Source organism: Erythranthe guttata, chromosome 14, assembly GCF_056151865.1.
Source record: "Erythranthe guttata isolate IM_541 chromosome 14, IM_541, whole genome shotgun sequence".
NCBI classification, from domain to species: domain Eukaryota; kingdom Viridiplantae; phylum Streptophyta; class Magnoliopsida; order Lamiales; family Phrymaceae; genus Erythranthe; species Erythranthe guttata.
Window position 1 is genome coordinate 14,605,819 of NC_142546.1, and position 25,472 is coordinate 14,631,290.

General features: G+C 34.5%; 7 protein-coding genes across 10 annotated transcripts; 3 read left to right on the forward strand and 4 right to left on the reverse strand.

Annotated features, from left to right (window-relative positions):
• Positions 1-1,739: 1,739 nt before the first annotated feature.
• LOC105952362 (RGS1-HXK1-interacting protein 1) lies at positions 1,740-5,660 on the reverse strand. The gene is made up of 9 exons (XM_012975905.2): positions 5,326-5,660; positions 4,584-4,650; positions 4,416-4,493; positions 4,270-4,322; positions 3,867-3,950; positions 3,078-3,130; positions 2,934-2,998; positions 2,744-2,802; positions 1,740-2,043 (listed from the first exon to the last, which is right to left on the reverse strand). The coding sequence occupies exons 1-9, from the start codon at positions 5,566-5,568 to the stop codon at positions 1,954-1,956; spliced, it is 792 nt and encodes a 263-aa protein (XP_012831359.2). The 5' UTR covers positions 5,569-5,660; the 3' UTR covers positions 1,740-1,953.
• A 787-nt stretch (positions 5,661-6,447) lies between these two features.
• Positions 6,448-8,801, reverse strand: LOC105964765 (cell number regulator 6). Its single transcript, XM_088813565.1, has 4 exons — positions 8,676-8,801; positions 8,377-8,491; positions 7,371-7,639; positions 6,448-6,841 (listed from the first exon to the last, which is right to left on the reverse strand). The coding sequence occupies exons 1-4, from the start codon at positions 8,772-8,774 to the stop codon at positions 6,566-6,568; spliced, it is 759 nt and encodes a 252-aa protein (XP_088669691.1). The 5' UTR covers positions 8,775-8,801; the 3' UTR covers positions 6,448-6,565.
• Positions 8,802-9,737: 936 nt separating this feature from the next.
• Positions 9,738-11,819, forward strand: LOC105952399 (uncharacterized). 2 transcript variants are annotated; one of them, XM_012975941.2, is made up of 4 exons: positions 9,738-10,020; positions 10,912-11,065; positions 11,179-11,272; positions 11,368-11,819. In XM_012975941.2, the coding sequence occupies exons 1-4, from the start codon at positions 9,800-9,802 to the stop codon at positions 11,634-11,636; spliced, it is 738 nt and encodes a 245-aa protein (XP_012831395.2). In that variant the 5' UTR covers positions 9,738-9,799; the 3' UTR covers positions 11,637-11,819. The 2 variants fall into 2 exon arrangements, with proteins under 2 accessions (XP_012831395.2, XP_088670518.1); XM_088814392.1 differs by having other exon boundaries at positions 9,759-10,020; positions 11,365-11,819.
• Positions 11,820-13,806: 1,987 nt separating this feature from the next.
• Positions 13,807-15,413, forward strand: LOC105952475 (Phosphoglycerate mutase family protein). Its single transcript, XM_012976036.2, has 4 exons — positions 13,807-14,314; positions 14,559-14,717; positions 14,802-14,910; positions 15,006-15,413. The coding sequence occupies exons 1-4, from the start codon at positions 13,934-13,936 to the stop codon at positions 15,203-15,205; spliced, it is 849 nt and encodes a 282-aa protein (XP_012831490.1). The 5' UTR covers positions 13,807-13,933; the 3' UTR covers positions 15,206-15,413.
• On the reverse strand, positions 15,382-16,464 carry LOC105952359 (transcription factor DUO1). Its single transcript, XM_012975903.2, has 3 exons — positions 16,238-16,464; positions 15,895-16,138; positions 15,382-15,780 (listed from the first exon to the last, which is right to left on the reverse strand). The coding sequence occupies exons 1-3, from the start codon at positions 16,417-16,419 to the stop codon at positions 15,496-15,498; spliced, it is 711 nt and encodes a 236-aa protein (XP_012831357.1). The 5' UTR covers positions 16,420-16,464; the 3' UTR covers positions 15,382-15,495.
• Positions 16,465-17,621: 1,157 nt separating this feature from the next.
• LOC105952473 (putative mitochondrial import inner membrane translocase subunit TIM21) lies at positions 17,622-21,931 on the forward strand. Of its 3 annotated transcripts, none has more exons than XM_012976033.2 (7): positions 17,695-18,066; positions 19,524-19,542; positions 19,885-20,051; positions 20,470-20,648; positions 20,723-20,771; positions 21,300-21,419; positions 21,537-21,931. In XM_012976033.2, the coding sequence occupies exons 1-7, from the start codon at positions 17,932-17,934 to the stop codon at positions 21,693-21,695; spliced, it is 828 nt and encodes a 275-aa protein (XP_012831487.1). In that variant the 5' UTR covers positions 17,695-17,931; the 3' UTR covers positions 21,696-21,931. The 3 variants fall into 3 exon arrangements, with proteins under 3 accessions (XP_088669487.1, XP_012831487.1, XP_012831488.1); XM_012976034.2 differs by having other exon boundaries at positions 17,699-18,066; positions 19,888-20,051; XM_088813361.1 differs by lacking the exon at positions 19,524-19,542 and having other exon boundaries at positions 17,622-18,082.
• Positions 21,932-21,978: 47 nt separating this feature from the next.
• On the reverse strand, positions 21,979-23,593 carry LOC105952474 (StAR lipid transfer-like protein). The gene is made up of 2 exons (XM_012976035.2): positions 23,160-23,593; positions 21,979-22,182 (listed from the first exon to the last, which is right to left on the reverse strand). The coding sequence occupies exons 1-2, from the start codon at positions 23,394-23,396 to the stop codon at positions 22,114-22,116; spliced, it is 306 nt and encodes a 101-aa protein (XP_012831489.1). The 5' UTR covers positions 23,397-23,593; the 3' UTR covers positions 21,979-22,113.
• Between the last annotated feature and the right edge of the window lie 1,879 nt (positions 23,594-25,472).

The following is a 25,472-nucleotide window of genomic DNA, read 5'->3' on the forward strand; positions in this document are numbered from 1 at the left end:
TTGTAGGAGTGTGGCAAAATATTATTTACTTTTGACCAAATATTATATTATATATATACAATTTCTTCTTTGAAATATATATATAATAACCGTATAATTAAAATTTGAATTATAAATCTACTGTTTACGAAAAATATCAATCGGAGAATATTAGTATTAAATTATTTTAAAAGGATGCAAATTATTCGAATGATACAAGAATTATTTCGGTAGAGGTCAGAGGTTCGTTATTTAAAAAAATCATGTATATTATAAGATATGCCAAATATATTATTTTCTTGAAAAGCGGATTGACGACTTCATTATAACAAAATAAAGATAAGTACCAAATGGGGACCCCTAACTTTCAATATTTAATTTTATTGCTTCCTTATTACTTTTAAGCCATCTAGGAGTCGGCTCATCCGACCCGGTCATTTTACACCATAAATCTATGCAAATAATTATTCACTAAGTAAATGTATACATAAATATGTACTATTATTCGATCAATGGCGTAGGATCACCCGAGGTAATTCATCGAGCAGAGCATCTATAAAATCCTTTTAAACGAAAAGAGTGAAGAATATAATATATATTTAGGCTTAGGGTCACAAGTTGGTACTTGTACTGTCACATACAAAGTAAATAAATATCTTCTACTTTAATTGAGACCAAATAATCGTGCAATTTATATATTTGTGTATATATATATATATACACATGTATGCAGTGGCGGATCCAGGAGTTTTGCCAAGGGGGTTCGAAATTGTAGAATAAAAAAATTTAAATATTACTTTATAAAAATATTGGACCAAAAATTTAAAGGGGGTTCGAAATTGTAGAATAAAAAAATTTAAATATTACTTTATAAAAATATTGGACCAAAAATTTAAATTATAAAAATATTGGACCAAAAATTTATAATTTACAAATTTTAGGTGAAAAATGTTAAGATTTAAAAAATAAATCATTATTGTAAGGGCTGGGTGTAGAACCCGGGACCTATTAAGAAAATAAAACATATCTTTACCACCTCAACCAACTACAGTTTCAATCAAACTTATGTATAACAGTACTATTTATTTACAATCAAGGGTGTGCAGCTGCACACCCTAGCCAATAGCTAGATCCGCCACTGCATGTATGTATGTAACTCCGTCATGCGTGGATGGATAAAGACATAGATATATACAGATAGACCACAGTTTTGCTTGGTGTCGTTTTCAGTTAGAGCTATAGGAATGTGGAAAATAAATTAGTTTTGCAAAAATTAAGTAAAGCTTTTCATTAAAGAAAAAAATCAAATCCTATTATAAATAGATAAGTTAGGAGAATTATAATTTGGATTTCATCATATATATACGTGAAAGAAGATTATATATATACGTGAAAAAAGATTCATAGTAAAAATTTCATCGTTTTCTTGCACTGGATAACATTTTTCACCGTAAAGGTATCCATAATTACACACACACATATATATATATATGTAAATATGTGTCAAACATTTGGAAAATATATACGCACATGTACTACTATATACCCCCCCGTCTACTTCATCGGACGTATCTTAGAATAAACCAAACATCAAACGCGAAAATATTGTTTTAAAAATTTCTACATAATACGGTTTACCTTTAGGCCAAATGTCCAAGACAATAAAGTAATTTCGACAACCAACCATGTCAATATTTATCACAAAAAAAACGTTCTTATAAGCGACAGACTAAAAGAAAACGGGCACAGATACGCGAATGAACCGAAACGGAATTGCCCTTGTTACTTTAAACTTCACACAACGACACTTGAAATAATAACTCATTCAAGAAGAGGAGAGATGCCATGTATGTACTCGATGTAATCTTTTTATTCGATACCAAAAAACTACCGGCTTAAGCATGTAAGAAACTCAACAACAAATAACAAAAAGGTTTAATAATATCCATTCAAAGAGAGACAAAAAGGTGAGATTCAGACCGATATACCGTAATTACTGATCTTTGTAACTTCCTTGGATAGAGCATTTCTTTCTTTCTTCGCCTCCTTAGCAACGCTCTTAACCTAGAGGCAAAAATTAACCATACGAGAATTTTAGGAGGAAAGTAATAGAATATCCACCTGTGGCAAAGATCATATGCAATCAAAACAGAAATTCAAACCTTGTTCGGGTTTTTTATTTTTTTTTACATTTTTTTTAAATTCAAATTTTTTTACGAATGGAAAAGTAGTGATTCTAATGAGGCTTGGTTGATAAGCCTTTATTCGGTTCACGTCTTTTTTCCTTTCATATAAGGAGAACTATTAGGACCTTATTCGACTAAAGTGTATGTATTCTTCTACTTCCAGAGTAGTTGTAGTTTATATTAATTTTACTATGTTTGTTGCTACATTTGTTGCTGATTGATATTCATGATTAAATAATGGGGAAATATATAGTTTTCATCCCTCAAGTTTGCATTGATTTCACATTTGGTCCCTCGTGTTCACAAAAAAACACTTTTGGTCATTTCCATTAATTTACCGTTAGTCCGTCAGTTAAAGCAGTGACAGGCACACACGTGATTCCGTTAGTACTAACGGAAAATTGACGGAAATGACCAAAAATGTTAAATTTTGGAAACATCAGGGACCAAATGTGTTTTTTGTGAACATGGGGGATTAAATATAAAATTGATGCAAACTTGAGGGACAAAAATTGCAATTTTCCCTCAAATAATGTAAGTTACCAAATCATTCAGAAAGAAAAAAGGGGGGGACTTACTTGTGTTCGAAATCTGGATGCTTCTCTACTGGGAAGCTCCGTAAGAACATCCTGTAAGCCTGGCGCAAATTTTAGCCAATTTAATTATTAGATATCACAGTAAAGAAAAAAGTGAACAAATTCTTGATCCCTCGGAATCAATAATCTGCCATTCATGTACGGGCACAAGGGAGGGAGGCAGATCATATACCTCTTGCTTGGCTTTCTATCTTGTAAGCAGAGTTTATCACACCGTGAATCTGTTTTCCTGCTTGCCTGTCAGGACAATAATTTCATTATTTGAACTGGAAATTTAACTAACTAGATAAATTAAATTTCAATAGAAAACGCATACTTGAGTTTTGTCCTCCCTCGCACCAAGTTTTCTTCAGCTTGCAATGCCCTTTTCTGTTAGCACGAATACATATCATGTCATAAGACGTGATTTAAAATACAAGATGCTTGACATTTGACAACCAAAGCAAAGACATTCAACATGTTGTATAACAAATTCCAACCTCCCTAAACAAAAAGGTTTACAAAATTTTATAATTAGAATATTATATGTATATAATTCAACCGCCTCCCCGAATTATAGGAAGGAAAAAGACTGGAAACATAAGAAATGGGGTGGGTTTGCATACATGAATTTATTTTAATTTTATACAGCAGTAAACCAAAAAAAAAATGTTTTCCATTTTTTTTGACAGAAGGGAAAAAAAGCACGTGCAATCCCTTATTTCATCGCCCCATTGTCTCTTTTTTCTTTCATTTTCCTCTACAATATCCATGATCCAAAAGAGTTTATAGGGGCTGATCGTTGTGAAAAAAAATAGAGATCCTAGCTTGCATTTGAAGAGAAGGAGGCCGAGAAAATACACATGCGCCATCTATTTACACCTTTCCTAACATTCAAGTGACAACTGAAATTGTGGGTCTTCTATCCATTACGCACATTGATTTCCGATTTCAATCCTTCATGGAACTTACTAATTTGATACTGTTTTTCTTTTTCTTTCAATGCAACAAATGGAGAAGGGTTTGGGAAGGAAGGAGTAAACATTTAAATGCTATATGGGGGGAACAAAGAATGCAACATAAATGACGTATTCCAAGAGAACGTAATAAATGTTGAAAAAAATACCTCCAACTTTTCGCTTTCAACCTTCAAAAGATCGATTGACTGCCGCAACTCCTTGACTTTTGCATTAGCTCTCGAAAGCATTATCTGGAGCAAACACCGTTTACTAAAATCATTATTTCCTTGTCATATATTTCCAACCGCCGAGATGCTTAATATGCTGATATATTCAATCACATGATGCTTAATGCTAATTCAACAATATCAAGTTCCTCTTGTATTTCTAACCATGTAACTTGCTAGACACGAGTAATTTCTGCATCTATATCCATAATTAATCATTTATGTATATTAGATAAACCTCGGTATTTTTCCAGTAGATCATGCAATACAAACTTTAAGTCAATTATCAAGTAGGCATGAGTACTACAGTAGAAAATGTGCCTATCAACATTTGTTCTATTACCTCTTCACTAAGAAAGAGGCGCATTGTGCTGTGGGATAGGAATTGTCTCGTTCCTGCAGATAATATTCAAAATAAATATAAAGCAAAGGTTACGAGACCAATTGAATGACCATAAATAGTTGCTTAAAATCATGCACTGGACATACTTTTTAGGCTGAGAACTCCCACACCAAGAACAACTCCAGTTGCAACGAATGGGCGCGAAGAGGCAAGAAGAAAACCCTCTGCGCACAACAGAATCACGAACTAAGTTAATAAACATGTGGCTACACAAACGTATTTATGTTGTGTAAATTATTCACTTTCAAACAGACCTTTCATCTTTCCAAAAACAATATCCTCATATGTACTGCACTCAGACTTTAACTCTTGCAAAGAATCCTGCAACATAGTTCTCTCTCGAGTCACAAGCATATCACGGAAGTATGCAATGAATAAATCCAATCAACATAATAAATATCTATCAATGGGTAAGGGCGGGTGTGCAGCTTGTTTGAGGCTACATACTGCTTAAACTGAGAAATATTACGAGAAATTTCCGAGGCAGGTTTCAATAGAAATGCAAAACACACTGCATTTTCTCGAATTAAAATGTCGATATTGAGGTTCGAAGAGTCTATTCTACAAGCGGATAAGTTGCAACTAACTTGTTAGCTTTCGTCATTTATCGGTAAGAAGAACTCTTAGAGCCTACCCTACAAATAAATTGAACCTACATTTTCTATGTAAGATCTAAATAAGCGCAAAATATGTCGAACTTAGGGGAGGGAGCTGTAAATACACATTTATATAGGACATTACAGAGCTATAACATGTAGAATTTTCAATTCACATGTGATATACAAATGATTTCTGTTCATATGCATATACATGAATTCCTTCTACTATTCATTTTTCCAAAAAACAAATCAGCAAAGGAAGCATGTGAATCTCCTAATTTATTTTATTTTATTTTAGCAGCATATAGAACAATAAGAATCTAATTTACAATCAACTTAACATTTATTTGCAGGAAAGCATAAAAAGGGGAAAAAACAGTGGAAATTCAGAATTTACAATTGTTTGGTTGAGATGCGCAGACGAAGTGGTGAGAAGACGATCAACTCGCGATCTTGTGGCTTCGATTGCGTTCTCTACGGTGATTTCGATGGTCTTCTGTGCAATCTGCGCTTGCTCCAGCGCGTAATCCGTCCAGGGAATATCCCGACCGTCGATTGACGCTGGTAATTTAGGAATAGTACCGTCCGTTGGATTTCCGGCCGATGTTTCTCCCTGAGATTCGCCGGCGATTACTGACATTTTTTCACGGAGCTTCAATTGGCTTCGAATAGCCCAAGGGCTTTTAGCTCTTACTTTCTACTTATATTTTCTCAGTCGAATCACAAATGTGGTTTTCGGGTCATGATGGATCCGGGTATGTGTGCGGGCCGGTTAGATAATTTATATATTTTCAAGGACTCATTTGAAAATATTGATAAGATAAAACTGATTCGGTTTTTTTCTCTTCTTTTTCTTTTTTAGGGAAATTTTGATTAATATATTTTCCATTATGTAATGGGTGGCGAAGTCATAATTCGTCATAATAACCTAAAAAAAATAATGACAACAATGATTGTTTTAGAAGTGACGACTGGAAGATTTTGTCACATGGTAGGTCTAATTCTTCGAGGGTTCAGGCGCAGAGTCTCCGAAAAAAAAATTAAAAAAAAAAAGGATTTTGTGCTTTTTTTTTCTTTTTTACAAAACCAAAAGATAGGAAAAGAATACTTTTACGACTTTTTTGAATTAATTTGATTTTTTTACGGACTAAATTAGAAATTTTGGGTGTGCTAAATAAATATCAAGGTATAATGTAGTGGAATGTTTTTCAATTGAGGTTGGAGTCGAGCAACAATTCATAACTTCATTATCCAATTTGTTACACTAATTTATAATTTTTCTTTTACAAATAATTAATTTATTTTTAAAATTAAATTAAATTGTTCAAAATTATAGAAACACACAATACAGAACAATAAATTGTATATACATATATATATATATATATATATATATATATAGTAATAATAAAAAACTAAAAAATTGAGGGGGGCATGACCCCCTGTTCTTACATGGGCTTCTCCACTAATTTGAATATATGTAATTATGGTTCAAATTAAATAGCTATGGTGCAATATACCTTACTCAATCCCATTTCTAATCCAATACAAATATTGCAAATTACAAAATAAGAAACTCTATTTACCAATCCCAAACTTTATTTAGCGGGCTTGGGCCCAATCATGCTCTCTAAGATTCACACTGGCTGCAGCTGCAGCTGTAGGTTATTTTGACCCGCGCCGGAGCCTTCGCCGGCAGAAGACGACGACGCGGCATGGTCGTGATTGTCATTACTACGTTTATGGTCATCGGCGTTGACATTCATCATCTCCTGAAGTTGTGGTGGATTTACGATTGTGTCCTCGGATGACGTGGCGCCCTCCGAGAGATGGTTCCGCATTTCTCGGTGCTCTTGGCATATTGCGCACCAGTGCAGGCAGCAGTGCACCAAGCATGGATCACATGGTGCATCCTGCAAATAAATAAAATAAGCATAAATAAATAATACATATTTGGGTAAATTACAACCGCACCCCTGAGGTACGGTCAAATTACAAAAAACCCCCTAATGTTTGGATAATTATAACTACTTCCATCAACTACAAATCTTCTTACACGTTCATCCTTATTGTTTCAAATTCAACATAATCTTCTAGTTGCCGTGGAATGTTTCTCTAGTTTGTACTCGTTTTGTGCAAAAATGCAGTTTCTGATGCACCACAATCTGATATATACAAGTCAAAAAACACATCTTATGATCATCTTGCTTCAAAATGTGGAGCTCGAATGGGATAAAACGGGTTCTAACTTGAGAATATTCCATTTAATTTAGAAAATTCCACTAAATTTAACACTGCAAGGGTGGACGTGTAAGAAGATTCATAGTAAAGGGGTGATTGTATTTATCCAAACATGAGAGAGGTTTTCGTAATTCGACCGTATTACCTCAAGGGGTGTCCGTAATTTAACCTTTATTTTTGGAAATTAAAATGTGGTCGCACCTTAAGATGATATTTACGTTGGAGCAACTGACGGCCCATGCCGGTGTAGATAGCACAAACCCACCAAGCAAACAGCAAACCCTCCGTTAAAAGGCAAACGGTATCCGGATCAATCACTCCGCTGCACGCTGCTGTAGTTACCGCCAATGCTATCCCACCTTCAATGCATATCGCGTGCCCCACACACGCCCTCTCCGGAGTTATCTCGTCGTTGAACGCTGCCACATTGCGCCCGAACAGCACGCAGGGGCAGAATAGTCCAGTCAACCCTATACATACACAATAGAGCAGCCCATTGGATAGTTTACGTGAAGGTGGAACTAGGGCTGGAAATTGGAACGAAAATTTTCGATTTCCACATATTTCGATATGAAATTTTCCAATTTTGGAACAACGTTTTTTCATTCAATTTTTTTTTTTTTTTATCAAAATTGAAATATATATGAGATTCCGATTTCCTTTTCGATTTTTTTATTTTCTAAAATAATTTCAAAAATTGCACTTACGATATAATTATTATTATTATTATTATTATGGTGCATTTTAGATTTAAGTTGACTAAAAAATAGGTTTTTTTCTCAAAATCTGTTGATTTTGATCCGAATGTTTCGGTATGGACCGATTTTTTTCTTGCCAATTTATGAAATTCCACTTTTCGGTTTCTACAAAAAAAAAAAGGAATTGGAATTAGTTTTTCACTTACAAAAAAAATGAAATTCTTCGAAAGTGCTAATTTCGATCCGATATGTCTGATTTTCACCTTCATGATAGCACGGTGAGTAATATATCATTTATGAGTGAAAATCGGACCAAATTGGATAGTAATTAACACTTTCAGAAGAGAAAGAAAAAAAAATCGAAAGCAAAATACTAGTTCCATTTCGGATCCTAAAAAAACCGGAAACCAAGAATTTCAAAATTTGGAATACAAAAATTTGTTTCGAAATCCAAAAAAATTCAATTTTTTCGTCACTGAATTATAACATTTTGGAAAATGGATCTTTACCACTATCGGTATCTTCAAAGCAACCGAAAATGCCGGTAGTCCAATCTTCGTCGGCCGGCGGAGTGTAGGATGCAGGTAACGTTTGTCCACATTGCTCACATCTGCGAGCAGTCAGCTATTTTTAACACATTTGTCAGTAAAACAATTACAATTTTTAATTCAATCAAACAAAAAAAAACTGTAATTAATTTCGAAATTTATCTAATCTTTCATTAATTAAATTAAAAAAAATTGTAGATTAATTTTATCTACCAATATGAAATCTGAAATTGATGATTTATATAATTTTATATATGTACCTTTTCGATATCGATGGCTTGATTTAATTCACCGGGCGTGACATTCTGTAAGGAATTCTGATCCTCGGTTAGTTTCACGTATGTTCCGTCTACCGCCATTTCTGGTAGATTTCGATCTGGTAAATTAAAAAAATATATATATTCATCAAAATTTTACATAAATCACAAAAAATACAGACAACCATATATATACATTTATAAATAATTGTTTATATAATATAATATAGAGATGTAGTTGAGAGAAGAAGTAACCTTAAAAATGGAGAAACTATGTGCAGAAGAAGAGTGTAAGAAATATAAAGGGGTGAAATATGGTAATTAGGAAATAGCAGTTAAGTTAGTTGGAAATATAAGTGATTGATGCAAAGTGTAGGCAGAGAATTTGGCCATTTTTAAGGGGAAGAAAAATAGCTTAAAAACAATAAATAAATAAATAAATAAAGGTATTATTTAAAGGAATTAAAAGGTTGAATAAATAGTAAGTGAATGATTTTATTTTTTTTACTTTAGTTTCTCACTAAATTAATATTTAAAAACTTATTATTATAAAAAAAATTCAAACGCCTAAAAAGCTTTAATGTACAGTATCTGAAAATTTCTGATTTTTAAACAATATTTTTTCAATCCGAATTCCGGGTTTTGATTATTTTTTTCTTGGATTTTTTATTGATTGAAAATTGGTTATATATACATGAGATTTCAAGTTTTCAATCCAATTTTAATTTTCAAACATTATATTTAAATATCAATATATTATTTATTATTATAGGTAATTTAGAAATACAAAAAAAGAAAGTGATATTTTCGAATTTCGCCGATTTCGATCCGAAAATTTGTTATTCAAACTTGGCAAAATGTTTGGAAGGGAAATTGAATTAATTGTTCACTTCCAAATAAAAAATACTTTTTGATCTATATGATTATCATCCCCTATATTTACTACGAGTACTTTGTTGCAATTAAGCTAAATATGAAGGTGTTAAATGCAATAAATCATTTAACAAAATGCAATAATATCCTTTTCTTGATAAACAAGATAGAAAAAAAAAATCATTTTGTTTTCATCTTCATTACAACTGAAGAAAAGAAAATACAGAAGTAACATAGTTTACAGTATCAAAATCATGGGTGGAGGATTCATGTTGAGTGGCAAGTCAGCCTCTTTCGCCGCCGCAAACCCGTCGCTCTACGCCGCCTCCGGCACCACCAGAAGCTTCGACGCTCGTTATTCGGAGGCGGCGATTTGCAACCAGAGCAATCCATCTTCTATGAATATTGGCGGGTCCGTATTCGGGTCGGTACCGACCCGATTCGAAGTCGAAAAGGCTATTCTTGATCTCCAAAGGTATGGTGTTGTCTACTTTTTCCCTCATGAAAGAACAAAAATGTTTTACTATTTACATAAAAAAAAAAAGGATAAATTTCGGTCATTCCCCTAAGATAAGGTTAAATTGCAAAAAAACCCCTCATGTTTAGAAAATTACAACCTCCCCTTAACTAAGACTCTTCTTACACGTCCACCCTTGCGGAGTCAAATTTAGTAGAATCTTCTAGATTATGTGGAATATTTTTTAGATTGTATCCGTTTTTACCCTATTCGAGCTCCACATTTTGAAACATGATGACCATAAGATGGGTCTATTAGCTCGTAAATATCAAATTGTGATGCATCAGAAACTGCATTTTTGGACAAAACGAGTACAAACTAGAGAACATTCTACGGAATCTAGAAGCTTTTGTTGAATCTGACACAAAAAATGTGGATGTTTAAGAAGATTCATAATTGAGAGGTTAATATTATAATTACCCAAACATGAGGGGTTTTGTTTTGTAAATTGACCTTACCTAAGGAGATAGTCGTAATTTACCCTAAAAAATGTTTAATTATGTAGAAAATGCGGTGATAAAAATGTTTAAAACTAAAGAAACTCCTTTTTTCTGTCAAATTGATTCATATCGAACTCTCTCTTTTTTCTTGTATGTTTTATTATGATCTCTAGCAACCTAGATTTGGATATGTACAGTGGCAGAGCCAGAATTTTGTGTTCGCGAGGACCAATACTCCGTAAAAATCAATTCTAGATATCGAATGACAATACTAAACCATTCTAAAGATAAAAAAAATCTAAATAAAATCGTAGGTTCTTGAAAAATAATGTGGGGCCCGTAAACTTAACTACGATTATAATGTTGTTTGGCTGTCGCTGACATGGCGATTGTACGACGAAATGCTTAGGTTAATGCATGGCCTTTCGAATACGAAACCGAAGCTCGACGGGCTTCAATCGTTGGTCCGCAATGAAGATGAGTATTCAAGAATGCTACAAGCTCCCGGATTTCTCAAATTCCGCGACACTTTTTCCATGATGCAAAGAGAACCATCTTTTCAGGTAAATTTGTTTGCTTTAATCTAATTGATTAATGAACTTAAATTCCGACACGATTGTTTGTTTTAATGTGTCTAATGATTGTACGTACGGTTAATAATTTTTCGTTATTACAGAACATGGTTATTTCCATTTCATGCGACCGAGCTGTTTGGGAAGCTATCTTGAGTAATAACGCGGTTCATGATTTACGAGGCTCGATTCCTCCAGGTCGATAATTTTTATTTTATTTTTGTTAGGGAAAAAAACGTGTTTTTTTAACTTTTCGTATAATACGTTGTTTCGACTGTTGATGTATGCAGCAGCTAAAGAGGAGATCAAAGGGGTGAACTGCAACCAAGAAACCGACATAGCAATCGTTGTCCTAGAGTGGATAATGGGATTCACTAAGTCGAAGGTTTTCGAGCTGGTCGAGAAATTCGGGTTTTTGGTTAATGAGATCCTCCAAACAGGTCCTAAGGAGAAATCGAATTCGGATAGTGTTGCAGATCTTTTGGAAGAGAAAGTTCGATCTTCGTTGCTACTTTCTTTGGTTATTGTTCTGATTGTCGTCGTCACTCGTAACGACGGCTAATCGGCTTCTTCGTAAATTTGAATTCTTAAAACTCGTGAATTTATTTACTGTTTTCTTATTTAGCAAATAAACCAGCAGAATGTGTTTTTTTTTTTTGCTGGATTTAGCTGTCGAAAGCTACATTGAAGTTAATCGTATTAACTATTAATAGTAAGGTAAATTTGGAAAGAAAAAATCGGTTACTCGTTAAAAGTTTAACACGACAAATAATTTGCGATTTTTTTGATTTTATTTTTTGCTAAATCGTCAAATATGTTTAGAAGTCAAATAATAGTGCGGACTTTTAAGTCAACGAAAATGGGTACCACGTGGCGAGGGGATTAATTAGCTGTGTTGACGGCCCGTCTGGCGAAGTCAACGGCCTCGGTCTCGAGCCTTTGTATTTCGTTATCGGCCATCCAATAGTCCTCGAATCTTGAACTCAAATAGATTGCACACGCATTGATTCCGTCGTCGTCGATCATGGTATTTATTACCTCCGAGTCGATAATCTCTCCGCCGTTGATTTTGTTTATGATGAAACTAGTTTTGACCGCAAGGATTATATTCGTACATTTTAAGCGGAATAATTTGTCGTTATACGGTGAAATTAGTTCTTCCTTGATAGAGAAATCGTATTCGTAGACATAGCCTGCAACTCTAGGAATTTCAACCATCTGAGAAGAAAAAAATACCCTGGTTGATTCTATGCTATACCGGATGAATTTTTATGGTTAATCTTCACACACCAATCTGAATCGAATGTCTGAAATTAAATACGAACTATATAAATATGTAAAAAAGTAAAAATATCGATTCCCAAAATAATGAAATTGTAGGTTATATTGGGATTTTAATTTATAGAATTGTGATGAGTATGTTGAAATGACTAGAGATAATTTTGTGAAATAAATACTTAATTGGGATATAATTATCAACTATAATGAAATAAACACATAAGAAAATCTTACATACTATGCTTCAAAAGATAATTTAAAAAAGAAAATCACATTATCCAAAAATGATGCTTACGTGGAAGGTACAAAAACCTTTCAAAAATATCGTTGTTTTATTCGAAGCTACCTAGAAATTCACAAAATTGGCACTACACTTGGAATTCTTTGGTTGCGTCCAACTTCGGGTCGTTGACCAAATCAAGTTTAAATCACATGTGCATGCACCCCACTGGTGTGTAGGGTACGCCCCCGCCCGCCATTGACGTCGATTTCCACGAAGATGTTTGCTCACATCATCAATCACGGATTATGTGTTGATATATAATAGTGGGGCCCCCATGTCGTAGAATTAAAACCATTTATAAATATTAAACCATTACTGGAAATTCCAAAGAAATTTCCGAATATTCTTCAAAACAAAACAAAACAAAACAAAATTCGATTTTGGAACAAATTCTAAGAGTCTTGAACTTCGATTTATTTTTTAGACCGGAATCGAATTATATACGGGATCCCAGTTTTCGATCCTATTTGAGTAGTTTATTTATGAAAACCGCACTTATCATATTGATATTATTATTTATTTTATATTATAAGTGAATAAAAATATAATTTCATATTTTCATCAATTTCAATCCCAAAATGAAAAAATTCTAGTTTTGTAATGATGTTTTTTATTTATTTCTATTCCGATTTGTGATTTTCTGGGTCGAAAATAGAAATAATTTTTCACTTCCGAAAAAAAATATTATTTTTCTCCAAATTGCTAATTCAAAAATTCCATCTCTCCCATTCACCTGAAATATAAAATACATAAAAATACTAATGATGAATATTAATTTAATTTTTTTTCAAAATTAGTTCCACTTTGCATTCTAGAAGTTGAAATATTAGTAGGATAAATTACGAAAATTCCCCTAAACTTAGATTAAATTACAAAAACAACTTTCACCTATTTGTAATTACCAAAAACCTCATGATGTTTGTTTTCGTTTTACACCAACCTCCACATATTCATAATTATGAATAGATTTTACATAATTTCAGGTATGTTCTTTTATTTCTCACCTATTTAACAAAAGGTATAATAGACTGTGTAAATTTTCTGTTAAAAAAACTCGATCAGCAGTTAATCAGAGAGGAATTTTATTATAAATGTTTTTCGTTATTTAGTCTAAAGTTCAGTCGGTTTTTTTCGTAATTTTACCCATATTAGTAGTACATGTCTACACTTTAAGTGGAGCCCTCTTATTGTGAGTTACAGACGATCTTTCCTCCCCCAACCAATCAGAGGCTCACACAACAACTATAAAAAGCAGAGAAATTATTTCATTAATAATAATAACTCTCTCCGAAATCTCAATGATGGGATCGAACACTACCGATTGCGACGGCGGCTTTGTCAACGGCGCCGCCTCCAAGCAGCCGCAATCCTTCCAAAACGTCGTCGTAATGCGCCACGGCGACAGAATGGACAATCTAGTGCCCCTGTGGGCGGCGTCGGCGCCGCGGCCGTGGGACCCGCCGCTGGCGGACGACGGCTTGGTGCGCTCCTTCGGGATCGGAGAAAAGTTCCGGAAGCAGCTCGGCTTTCCGATCCATCGGATTATTGTATCTCCGTTTCTCCGGTGCCTCCAGACCGCCGCCGAAGTCGTCGCCGGCTTGTGCGCCGTCGCTAACCGCTCCGACGATCCGAATGACTTGTCCTCAAACGGCGTCGTTATTGATCCTTCCAAAATCAAGGTCAGTCGTTTAATTCGTAGCTTTTAATTAAGATGCCATTTTTATTGTGAACAAGCATTAATTTATAATCAAACATTTTTGTACAAAACGAGTTTTACAAACTAGAGAGAATATTTCACGATTCATAGTTGAGTTGAGGGTGTGACTGTAATTACCCAAACAAGAGGGGTTTTTTCGTAATTTAACCATACCACAGGGCTGGCCGTAATTTACCCTATAAGTATCAATACTCTTGTGTTTTCAGGTCTCGATCGAGTACGGATTGTCTGAAATGATGAACAACCTAGCTATACGAGCCAACGTTGCTCCGAAAGACGGGATTTTTAATTTCGATATCTCACAGTGTCAAGCTGTCTTGCCAGCTGGCACTATCGATACTAGCGCCGAAATGGTGTATAAGGAGGTGATTTTCTTTTGCCGATTTTTTACTTTTTTACACAATTAAGCCGTCGTGTGCTAAAACCTAGTTTTCTTGTAATGATTGTAGCTCCCGAAATGGCAAGAGACGGTTGAAGAAGCTAGGGCTAGATATCTCGATGTAATGAAGGCTCTTTCCAACAAATACCCTTCGGAAAACTTGTTGCTAGTAACACATGGTAATTAATCCTCGGTTTTTTTACGTAGCATATTTGCATTTCAAGAATTAGATAATCTTAACGATATTTTTTTGCCGTTTTATTTATTTATTTAGGGGAAGGAGTTGGAGCGGTTGTTTCGGGATGCTTAAAAGATGTAATGGTATATGATGTCGAGTATTGTGCGTATACAGTCTCACACAGAACAATTGCTTTCAGTGAGAATCGTTCGTTTACTGCTGGAGATTTTGTGGGGTCCCCTAGAGGTCTAGGTGGCATCTCGTTAGCCAAAGCATCCGATGAAATCTCCATTTAAAAAAAATCAGCCGTTTGTTGTCGAACTACTTTTTAGAATTGTCGAAAAATCAATTTTTACTTGCTTTTTTTTAGCATCTCATGGTCATGAAAACGTTTACACGAACGATACATTTACGCATAAATTTCACTTGTATGAATTTACGAGAAAGACTCCTGTACGTACTCCTATTGATATTTTGTGAAAGAGCATTGTTTTATGTTTTTAAGGATACACTATGCTGCAATAATAACATTTTGCACATAGATAAAATAAAGTAGAATTACAGAATTGCCAAGCAGAATGTTATGTTAGATTAGATCTGGAGTAGAGAAAGAGTCGAACATGTCGATTGGTGGGAAGTCGTCGTCGATCATAAAGTCGATGTCTACTTCGCCGTTAGGTTCTTGCATTGGAGCGATTTGACAATTATGCCCCTGCCCGAAAAATGCTGGCATAATAGGTGGTTGTTCTGTGGGGCCCGGTGAAGGTCCGTTGGATCGCTCGAACTCATTTAGATAACTCGGAATCTGAGAAGTATATTCTAGTTGAAACGTGTTGTGTTCTTGCTTCGGTGGCGAGGCGAAATTCGGTGCCTGCGAAATTATGGCGAGAAACAAAAGCTAAAATTAATCGAATATGCGTGGAAATATCTAATACTATGAGCGAAAATGATGGGATTCGTTTTAAACGAGTTTTTTTTTTCTGACCGGAAAAGAGGGAAGATGGTGAGGAACAGGGGAATATTCGAGTTGTTGATTAGTGGTGGATGAAGAAGACGACGAACAAGTGTGGAGAATCCTAGTCAGCCTCTTTTGTCTGCTACTCCAGAAATTCTTGACATCGTTGTCCGTTCTTCCGGTTAAATACGTGGCGATTCTCGCCCATTTATTCCCGAATTGCCCCTGCAGTTCTATCACTCTCCTCTCCTCTTCTGCTGTAAACTTCTCCCCACTGCACACACATATATATAGAGAGAGAGAAAACATGAGAGAGAGATAGAGAGAGAGGATTATTCCACAAAAGAAAAACACGTGGTTGCTTAATAATTACGTCTTCAAGTGGGGGCGGAGTTTGTTGACCCAGCGGAGGCGGCAGGATTTTCCGGTGCGGCGGAGGAGTCCTTTGGATCGAAGAGAGCTCCAGTGACCCGGCCCGTATTTGCGCACGTGTTCGATCAGAACTCGATCCTCTTCTTCTTTCCATGGCCCTTTCTTTATCATCTCCTCCTCCATTAATTTTACTTCTAGTAATATTGTCTGACACACAGTAAAAAAATTAAAAAAAAATAAAATTTGTGATTTAATTATTTTTTCGTGTTTCCAAATTTTATCTGCAGATTTTACATGGGACTCTTTTAAACTGTGATCTTGTCTTTTATTTATTTTGTTAAGAGAGAGAGAAAGATTAGGATAGTGACGGTTAAGGCAGTTACTGCCACTATCTGCCCACTAATTTCCCCTTCATATAATTTTTTTAGGCCAATAGTTAATTGCCACGTGTTTTTTGTTTTTTCTTATTTATTGGGCCGAAAATAATGGGCTTGTTTTATGTGGGTGAAGAGTAGTAGTGATTATCCTATAAGCCCATGTTTAATCCAGCCCATCGAGGTGGGACACGTGGCAGACAAATAGGCAAAATTGAAACTAAAAATAAAAGTATTATGGGCTTATTTATTTTAATAAATTACTAATATCATAATAAAATATTTGTTACAAAATAAAATAAATTTATAGTAGTAGAATTACTTATGACTGATGGGCCTAAATCCAAGTAGAAACCTAATATAATTGATCTAAGCCCAAACAAACAATTATGAATTTAAAATCCAATTGTTGGTTTGTTATAAGTTCAACAGTATTTGTCCGATTTCAAAGATTTAAATCGAGGTGGATAAAAATATTCGATTCTACTACAAATTAATTTTGAAGTTTTTATAAATTTGTATTGGGTCGAACTCGTAAAATTTTAATCCACCATTTTTATTAAGTATTTATTTATATTTTTTACTATACTTACTTTCAAATGCCCTTCACATTTTTTTTCGAATTTGATTACAATAGCATTAGCAATAGAAATTAAAAAAAAAAAAATCAAATTTTGCAAAATGTAGCAATATAGTTAATTAAAACTATATAAATTAATATAATTGGGACCATCAAAATCCTATTAATTTAATAAAATATTAACTTATCGATAAATTAATAATTATTAATTCATACATTAATTTATAACTTTTTTTTTATTATTTTCAACAAATTCATTTTATGCATTATTAATTTATATATTATATGGGGCTTCTTAAAATTTTTAAATATGTATTATCTTATAAATTCAGTGAATTATTAATTAAGCACGTTATGTTATCCCGGGTGAGGACAGAATATCTTTTATTTATTTATTTAAATCATTAAATTGTTAGGAAGGAGGTGTCACGTGCGTACATACAACTCGCACGTGCCCTGCAACCAAAAACCCCCAAAGCCTGTTTGGCATTTCGTTTCATTCCAGGGTTGAACCCTTAGCCCTTTTCCTTCTTTCCGATTTCTAAATTCTTGTGTTCAATTACTACATATATACATATAATTATATATATATATAATCATTTTCCCCCTTACGATTCATCGTCTTTCGATTGCAAACAAAGCGTAGAAAGAAAGAGAAGAAAAAAGCAGCTGAAGAACAGCAAAAGAATCTGTAATAAATAAGATAAATTAAGCAATTGGAAGAAGTTGATTTTGATTTCAATGAAGAATAAATGGATGAATATTCTGAGATCATCGTACAAGGAGCTGAACCGCAGTGCTTTATCTGATGTGGGCTTCGCTAATTTTTCATCTTTGCCAACGCAAAGATCCATAGCAACTGATTTCTCCAATAGGGTATGTCACTTATTTCGTTTCTTCAAAAATAAAATAAAATTTGTGCGTGTGTGTGCGTGCGTGTGTGTGTGTCTTTGTGTTTGTGTGTATGTGTTTGTGTGTGTGTTGTGTGTTTGCGTTTGTGTTTGTGTGTGTGTGTGTGTGTGTATGTGTGTGTGTGTGTGTGTGTGTTTGTGTGTTTGTGTGTTTGTGTGTTTGTGTGTTTGTGTGTGTGTTTATGCGTGTGTGTTTGTGTGTGTGTGTGTTAATTCTTGTTTAAAATTGATGATTGGCATTAATTTTCCTTATGCAATTTCGTAATAGTTAGTTGATTTTGGGGAGATATATATATTTGGTGCACATTGTTCGATTTCGTAATAGTTAGTTGATTTCGGGGAGATATGTTTATATATTTGGTGCATGTTTTATGATGATGAATTGTTTATATATATATAGACTATTTTGGTTATTTTGCTTGCGTATTGTATCTATCTAAAATAGATATCATGTGTTTCGTATAAGATATACGGCACATGAATTAGTTATTCTGATCAGATTTTTCCGTTCGGCATCTGCCGTAGAATCTTGAAAGATTCGTATGAATGGAATTATGCAAATCAAAGTTTCTTAGTGTAAGGTCCCTTTCTGTTTTTGCTTACAAGGTGTTGTAGATGATTCATCGAGTAACATATTACCGTTTATTCACACATAAACATGTGTGTGTGTGTGTGCGTGCATGTTTGTGTGTGTCATTGCGCAGGTGGTTTGGTGTGTATTACTCTCCAGATATAGCGTAATTAGCGGCTGATATCCGAACCCGAATATTGGTTCTTACTAAAAGTGTCTGATATTTCCCAATTATGTTTAGGAATTTATGTACGTAGTTGGAGGGTCGTGATTTTTTACTCGAGTTTCTCGATATATGTGGCTAAACTTTGTTCAATTGTGGATATTTGAAGTGTGTACAAAGTTATACCGTGGTTACTTCGAGTTTGGTTGTCTTAGTAACTATAATTAATTTGATCTAGATAATCCACAGTATAGTTGGTTAGTAGTCAGATAGTAAAGACAATTTTACCCTTTAAAACATTCTGCCACGTTTAAGTAACTAGAAGCATCCGTTTCAGTTTCTTCATCGGTTTATGATTGGAATGGCATTAATTATTTAGGCCTCGTTTGGTTGGGGAGATTAGCCATTATTAAATAAATAATTGGACTTTGTTTGATGTTTTGGTGTCCTCAATAACTTGCCGGGTCGACCCGCAAATATTATGTTATCATGGATTATCTTGCCTTTTAGGCATGTTTTTTGTTTGACGTCTTGCGGTTCAATAAAATAATTTGGTTTTCATTAGATTATTTAATCTTATCTTAACTAATCTTATATTGGCAACCAAACGAGGCCTTAGTATACATCGCAGTTAATGATTACTTAAAGTTAGGAGATTAATCTATATCTTCTTCTGTTTGTTTTGCAGGTTGCTCGTCAAGTTGGAGGTTAGTACACATGTTTCTTTTCAAGCCATTACATGAGTAGTGTTAGAGAGAGATACGTGTATATATATATATATATATATATATATAATTTCTGAAAATCACAAGTTCCTTTCGCAAATCATAATACGAAAAAGTGCTGCACCAAAAATGGATTCGACACTATTATGTATTTGATTTTTATTTTTCTTCGTATTTTTCAAATATTCACTTTTAAGAGTCGAAATATTTTTAAAAGGTAAAAAATAACAATTTTGTTTGTGTACTTACCTATCACGTATAAACTTGTAGCTTTCAGTACAGTTTCTGTGAATTGCAATTAATATTTATTGGCGACCATTTTAGCAGGAAACTCCATCCTACTCCGAAACCAGTGGACCCCGCAAAATGCTTTGGTCTATCGGTCACGATTTCAACTTGCCACAAGCACTGGACAAAATATGACAAGCGTTGGCTTTGCTCGATGCTTTGCATCCAAAACTACAGAGTCAAACAAACCAAAACAATCGGAGGTTTGTCCTTCAAAGTTAAAAATACTCTAAATATTTTTTACTTAGTATTGCAAAATACTTATTCGGCATTTTAAAAGAAGCTGATATGAAATTGTTCTGCTAAGGTAGTGTTGGATTTTTTCATTACTTTTATTTTTGGCATGTGCTAATTTCTGGATACAGAGAATAACTTATTTCAGACAGGATTCAGGTGTTACTTATTATATATTTCTTTATTATATATGGCGAATTAATTTCGGTTGTGAAGAATATTTATGGTGTTAATCGTTTATTAGGACCTTTGTAATGCTAGACTTGGCGTTAATCTTTGTTTTTATGATATATTTACGACCACTTGCTTAACTTGGTTATATAATTTATTATTTATTTACGAATATTTGTTGATAGTGGAATTATTGTACCTTTCTTCTTTTGACAGGCTCGAAAAGAAATATCCACCGTTGAAGATCCATTTGATGCCCCAACATATAATATCCCAGAAAAACCAGTCACGTTTACCGAGGGAGCTTCGTATAGTCTTATAATTCTTGCTGGTCTTGGTGTTGCTGGTGCTGCAGCATATGGGGTTTTTAAGGAACTTATTTTTCAACCAAAGGAGTAAGTAGCAATTTTCAGAATTTGTTTTTTTTTTCCCCTCGTTTATATGATATTAACAATGTCTTTTTTTATAGATATAAAATATTCAACAAGGCTCTGGAAAGGGTTCAAAACGACAGCCAAGTACGTTTCGCTCGATTTTCTAATTTTTTTCGTGAATCTTTTTCTTCGCTTTTTCATTAGTTACAGATCTTCATTACCTGAATATCGTTTGGAGCTTGTTGCATTTAGTACCCCTGTGTTATATCGAATTGCTAAAAAAATGACCGGAGTTGTAAATATTAGCAGAAACCCCCTTATAATGCATTTTTTAAGCACACAACCCCTTAAAAAAAATGAGTTTTTAGGGGAAAAAAATTGAATCGTAAGGGGGGTTTTGCTAATAAAATAACACGGGGATTTTATTTTAGCAATTAGCAAAAGTACAAGGGTATCGAATGCAATAAACCAACTCACAGTTGATAACAAAGTTGTAGGACTGCGATTAACGAGAGCAAAAGATTTTTTGTGGTTTGAATAATTTTTTAACCCCCCGACATTATAATTACTACAACACTTTTAACATCGAAAGGAAAATAAATAACATTTGCTTTGAAAATTAATATATTAAGATTTGAAAACAAAACGACTTATTTTATTGCCATGCAACAGGTTAGGGTTAGAATCGGATCTCCCATAACAGGGTACGGATCAGAAAGTAGAAACCGAGCTGCTCGTCAACGAATTCCCAACAAAACATGGACTGATGAAGATGGTGTTGAACATGTCGTGGTAAGTTCCTATTTGAGAATCGATTTATTGAATTTTGAATTAAATTAAATTCTTGAAACACAATAGTCGGAAAATATCTCAAGAATGCGGCATTTTTTATTTATTGGTTAATTGTAGGTTAATTTCCACGTTCGGGGCCCACATGGGGCGGGGAAAGTTTACTCGGAGATGTTCAAAGACAAAGAGGACAAGCAATGGAAGTTTATGTATCTAATTGTTGAAGTCACTTCTCCTACGCCAGCTCAGCTCATGCTCGAGTCTTATGTGCCAGCTTGAGAGAGAGATATTGACGGTCCCGATTAATTTTATTCGTTTTCTTCGTGATGGTCCATTTTTTTTTGGCGAACGTTTTACCTTTTAATCTTTTTTATTATGTTGACGACCGTGGTTTTTGGGGATTAGCTGGTTATTTCGAGAATAATTTGGTGCGTTGTTCGCGTGAATGAGAGACCACAAAATTTTGGGTTCGATTTGAAGAAATTTTATGGATTGAAAGTTTATCATTTTCTTGATTTCGTTTTGTGCTGGCAATAGCAATTTTTTTGGGTGTAGTATCATATTTCGTAAAGAAAAAGACCACAATAATCCGCTTTAACAGCTAAACAAATATAGTTCATCTGCGATTTCTTATACATCATCAAACGCGAAATAGCTTAATTGTAATTCCTCGATAAATTGAAAAACGGAATACTCGTCAAGTGCCCCTAGGGCGTACCCCTAGCCCAGTCCTTACATTTCTGCCTAATGACTTCGCATCTTCCACCTGCACGTATTATTATCGAGCAAACACGATCATCAAATTATTCGAGCAGAACAAATAAGGAACGATTAGATGCTGATTATGCACAACAAAGAACAATCGAATTTATGTAATCGACAACATTTCTCTTTGATTAATGATAATTGATAACAATAGCCGGATTTGACGAGGAAAAAAGGATCAAAATAGCTTCTTCGAAAACGGCATACGGAAATCTCAAAAAAAAAATTGTAATTCATAACAAAGAGAAATACAGGGCAGAGGAAAACGGGGCAACTTTAAATCATCATTTCCGTTTCCTTTGCATCCTATATAATTTGCTGAAACGGGGTTCTGTTGAAATTGACACCGTTGTTTCAAATCTTAGTTCAAATCTTATTGTTTCAAATCTTAATTCTACAAGATTTTAGAGGTTTTCTAAATTCATAACTCAGACCCTGTTTGGTTGGCAAGATAAGATTAGCCAAGATAAGATTAAATAGTCTAATGAAACGCAATTATTTTATTGGAGCTCGCGACGTCCAACAAAAAAAACACACTAGAAGGCAAGATAAGCCATGATTACATAATTTTAGCAGGTCGACCCGGCAATTTATTGGGATACCAAACATCAAATTAAGTCCAACTATTTAGTTAATCTTGGCTTATCTTGGCAACCAAATGGCCTTTTTCGAGGATAAATATGGTTATCTTAATGTATGAGAATTCGAGCTACACCGGTTGTTCTCGAACCATCTCAATGAATGATCTCACTTCGAAGAAACTATCAATACTCTTATTCAAATCCGATCGACAACTAAAAATATATATATTTTTTATTTTTAAATAATGAATATGCTTATATTATTTTCTTATGAGCTAACCCTAATTTTAATTGCTGTGATTATATAAAAATCTCAAATTTAACACCTATAAAATTGGTGATGCCACAAAACCCTAGGATCATGTGAGCTAACAAGTAATAATCAATAAAATCTGACCGATCGGACACCGAAAACGCGGAGGGAGGCGACGGCGGCGGAGGCGGCGCCGCCGACCAAGAGGGAAGCGACGGCGACGGCCTTGAAGGGCATGAGATGCGAGTCTCCGGCGAAGCCCCTTCTGAATTTGGAAATCCCCCAACCAAATTGAGCGGCGCTGGCGGCGGTCCACCACCAATATTCATCTATAACTAACCCATCGGCTTTCACCGCTCTAAGCTCCTCTTTCTCCTCCATTTCATATTTCCATGAAAAAAAACTCTGCCTTTTTTTCTCAACTGCAGCTCATATTGGGCTGATGGGCTTTCTGTTTACGTAGGTATATATCCAATTTTGAAGTGGGCTTTTCCGACCCGTTTAATTCGGGTTTAGAACGGGTATGTATGAATTTAGACTTAAACGGGTCGGGTTGGATGGTTTTAGGTGATAAATGTCACACCGTTTTAATTTCAAACGTAATTTCGATCATTTTCAATCTGAATTTGGTAAAATTCACAAATAAAAGGAACTTGTAGTTCTGTGAGTTAGTTTTCTAATCTAACTTTAATCACCAAGATTCGATATCGAGTAATCAAAAGATACATAACTTTGTCACATGATTTTTGGCCGAGATAAAAATAGAAAAGGGTATCATAATCACATTCAATTTCAAAACTATATTAGTACAATCGAAACAATACTTTAGTTTATGTATTAAATGGGTTAAATCTCGTGTTTAGACAAATTCATCCGAAAATCAGCTTATGAGCCTGGATCCCTATTCGAATATGTGCCCGTTAGAGAAACAAAATAAATTATTAATAGAATTTTATGATCAACCGAATCAAGCTCGAAAAATAATCGTCGAACTTCGATTAACTTGATTTTTATAAATATTTAAAAAAAAAAAATCATAATTGTTTGTTTATTATAAAGGAAAATCATAATTGACTCCATCTACTCAACCTTTCCCCTGACTTTTCGCACAAGTATTCCTCTGCCTCTTTGTAAAGGGATAATTAGCAATACCCCCCTCATCTAGGTAAATGAGTTAAGAAAAACCCCCCTTCCAAAAATAATTAGAGAAAACCCCCTTACCTAATATCCCACCCTTATTATTATTTAATAATTCCCAAACCACCCTTATTTCTTAACCTTTCTTCTTCTCCACCCCACTTCGCCCTTTCACCTCTTCTCTGCAACCTTGTTCTTTCTCTCTCTCTCTCTTCTCTCTCTCTCATCGAAAGACCCTTTCTTCTGAAAGTTCAATCCATTTAACCCATCAACTACTGCATCCACCCACTCAAAACACCCACATTTACATGCACTTTTTTTTATTCGGATTTCGATTTGTGTGTGTGTGTGTGAAATTCATTATTCCGATGCAACTTCTACGGCGATCACGCATCGTTTAGGTTTTCTACTCTCCGTTTTGGATTTGTGAATCCGGTGGAATCAACCGGCGGCAGTTTTCGCTGAAATCGATCGGTACCGTTTTGAAGAGTCGTTTGGTTGGCGGAAGACGGCGCTGAAATCGAAGATTTGACCGTTAATCGAAAGCTGACTGTGTGTGTGTGTGTGTTTTTTTTTTACTGTGTATGTAATCGTCCCAGGTGGGGAGTGTGTACTCGGTGACCGGTGGTAGTGACGGACGATTATAGGGATTGTGTACTCTGTTCATGAGTGATGGTAATAATGGTTGTGGCGGCGGTTTTGAGTGGAGGATTGCGATGGATCTGTTGGTGGCGTTGTTTTTGAGTGGAGGATTGCGATGGGTCTGCTAGCGGCGGCGGTTTTGGGTGGAAGATTGCGATGGGTTCGTTGAATTCGCGCAGAAAAATAAATTCGCGCAGGCAGGGCCTTAATCGACTACGTGTGTTTAATCGACTATGTCAATAGTCGATTAAGGCTTAATCGACTATGTTCGGTAGTCGATTAAGGTTTAACCGACTCCAGTTGTTAATTTTTTTTGATTTTTTTTTTTTGATTTTTTGTTTATTGATTTCAATGTATAAATCAATTATAATGTTTGTATATTTTTTTGTTTATTGATTTCAATGATTTTTTGAAAAAACCAAAAAAAATTAAAAAAAAAATTAAAAAATTAAAGATTTTCCTTAATCGACTATGAAGCATAGTCGATTTAAGACTAATCGACTATGCTTCATAGTCGATTAAAAAAACGGAAAAAAAAAAAAAAATCGCTGGAGCGCGTGCCCAGCTGTGATGAGGTGGCGGGCGGGGGTAAAGCTGGGAAACACAATGGCTGAATTGGATCATGGGCTTTTCTCAAATGGTCTAAAATATTTTGGGCCTCCCTCAATTAAAAAAAGT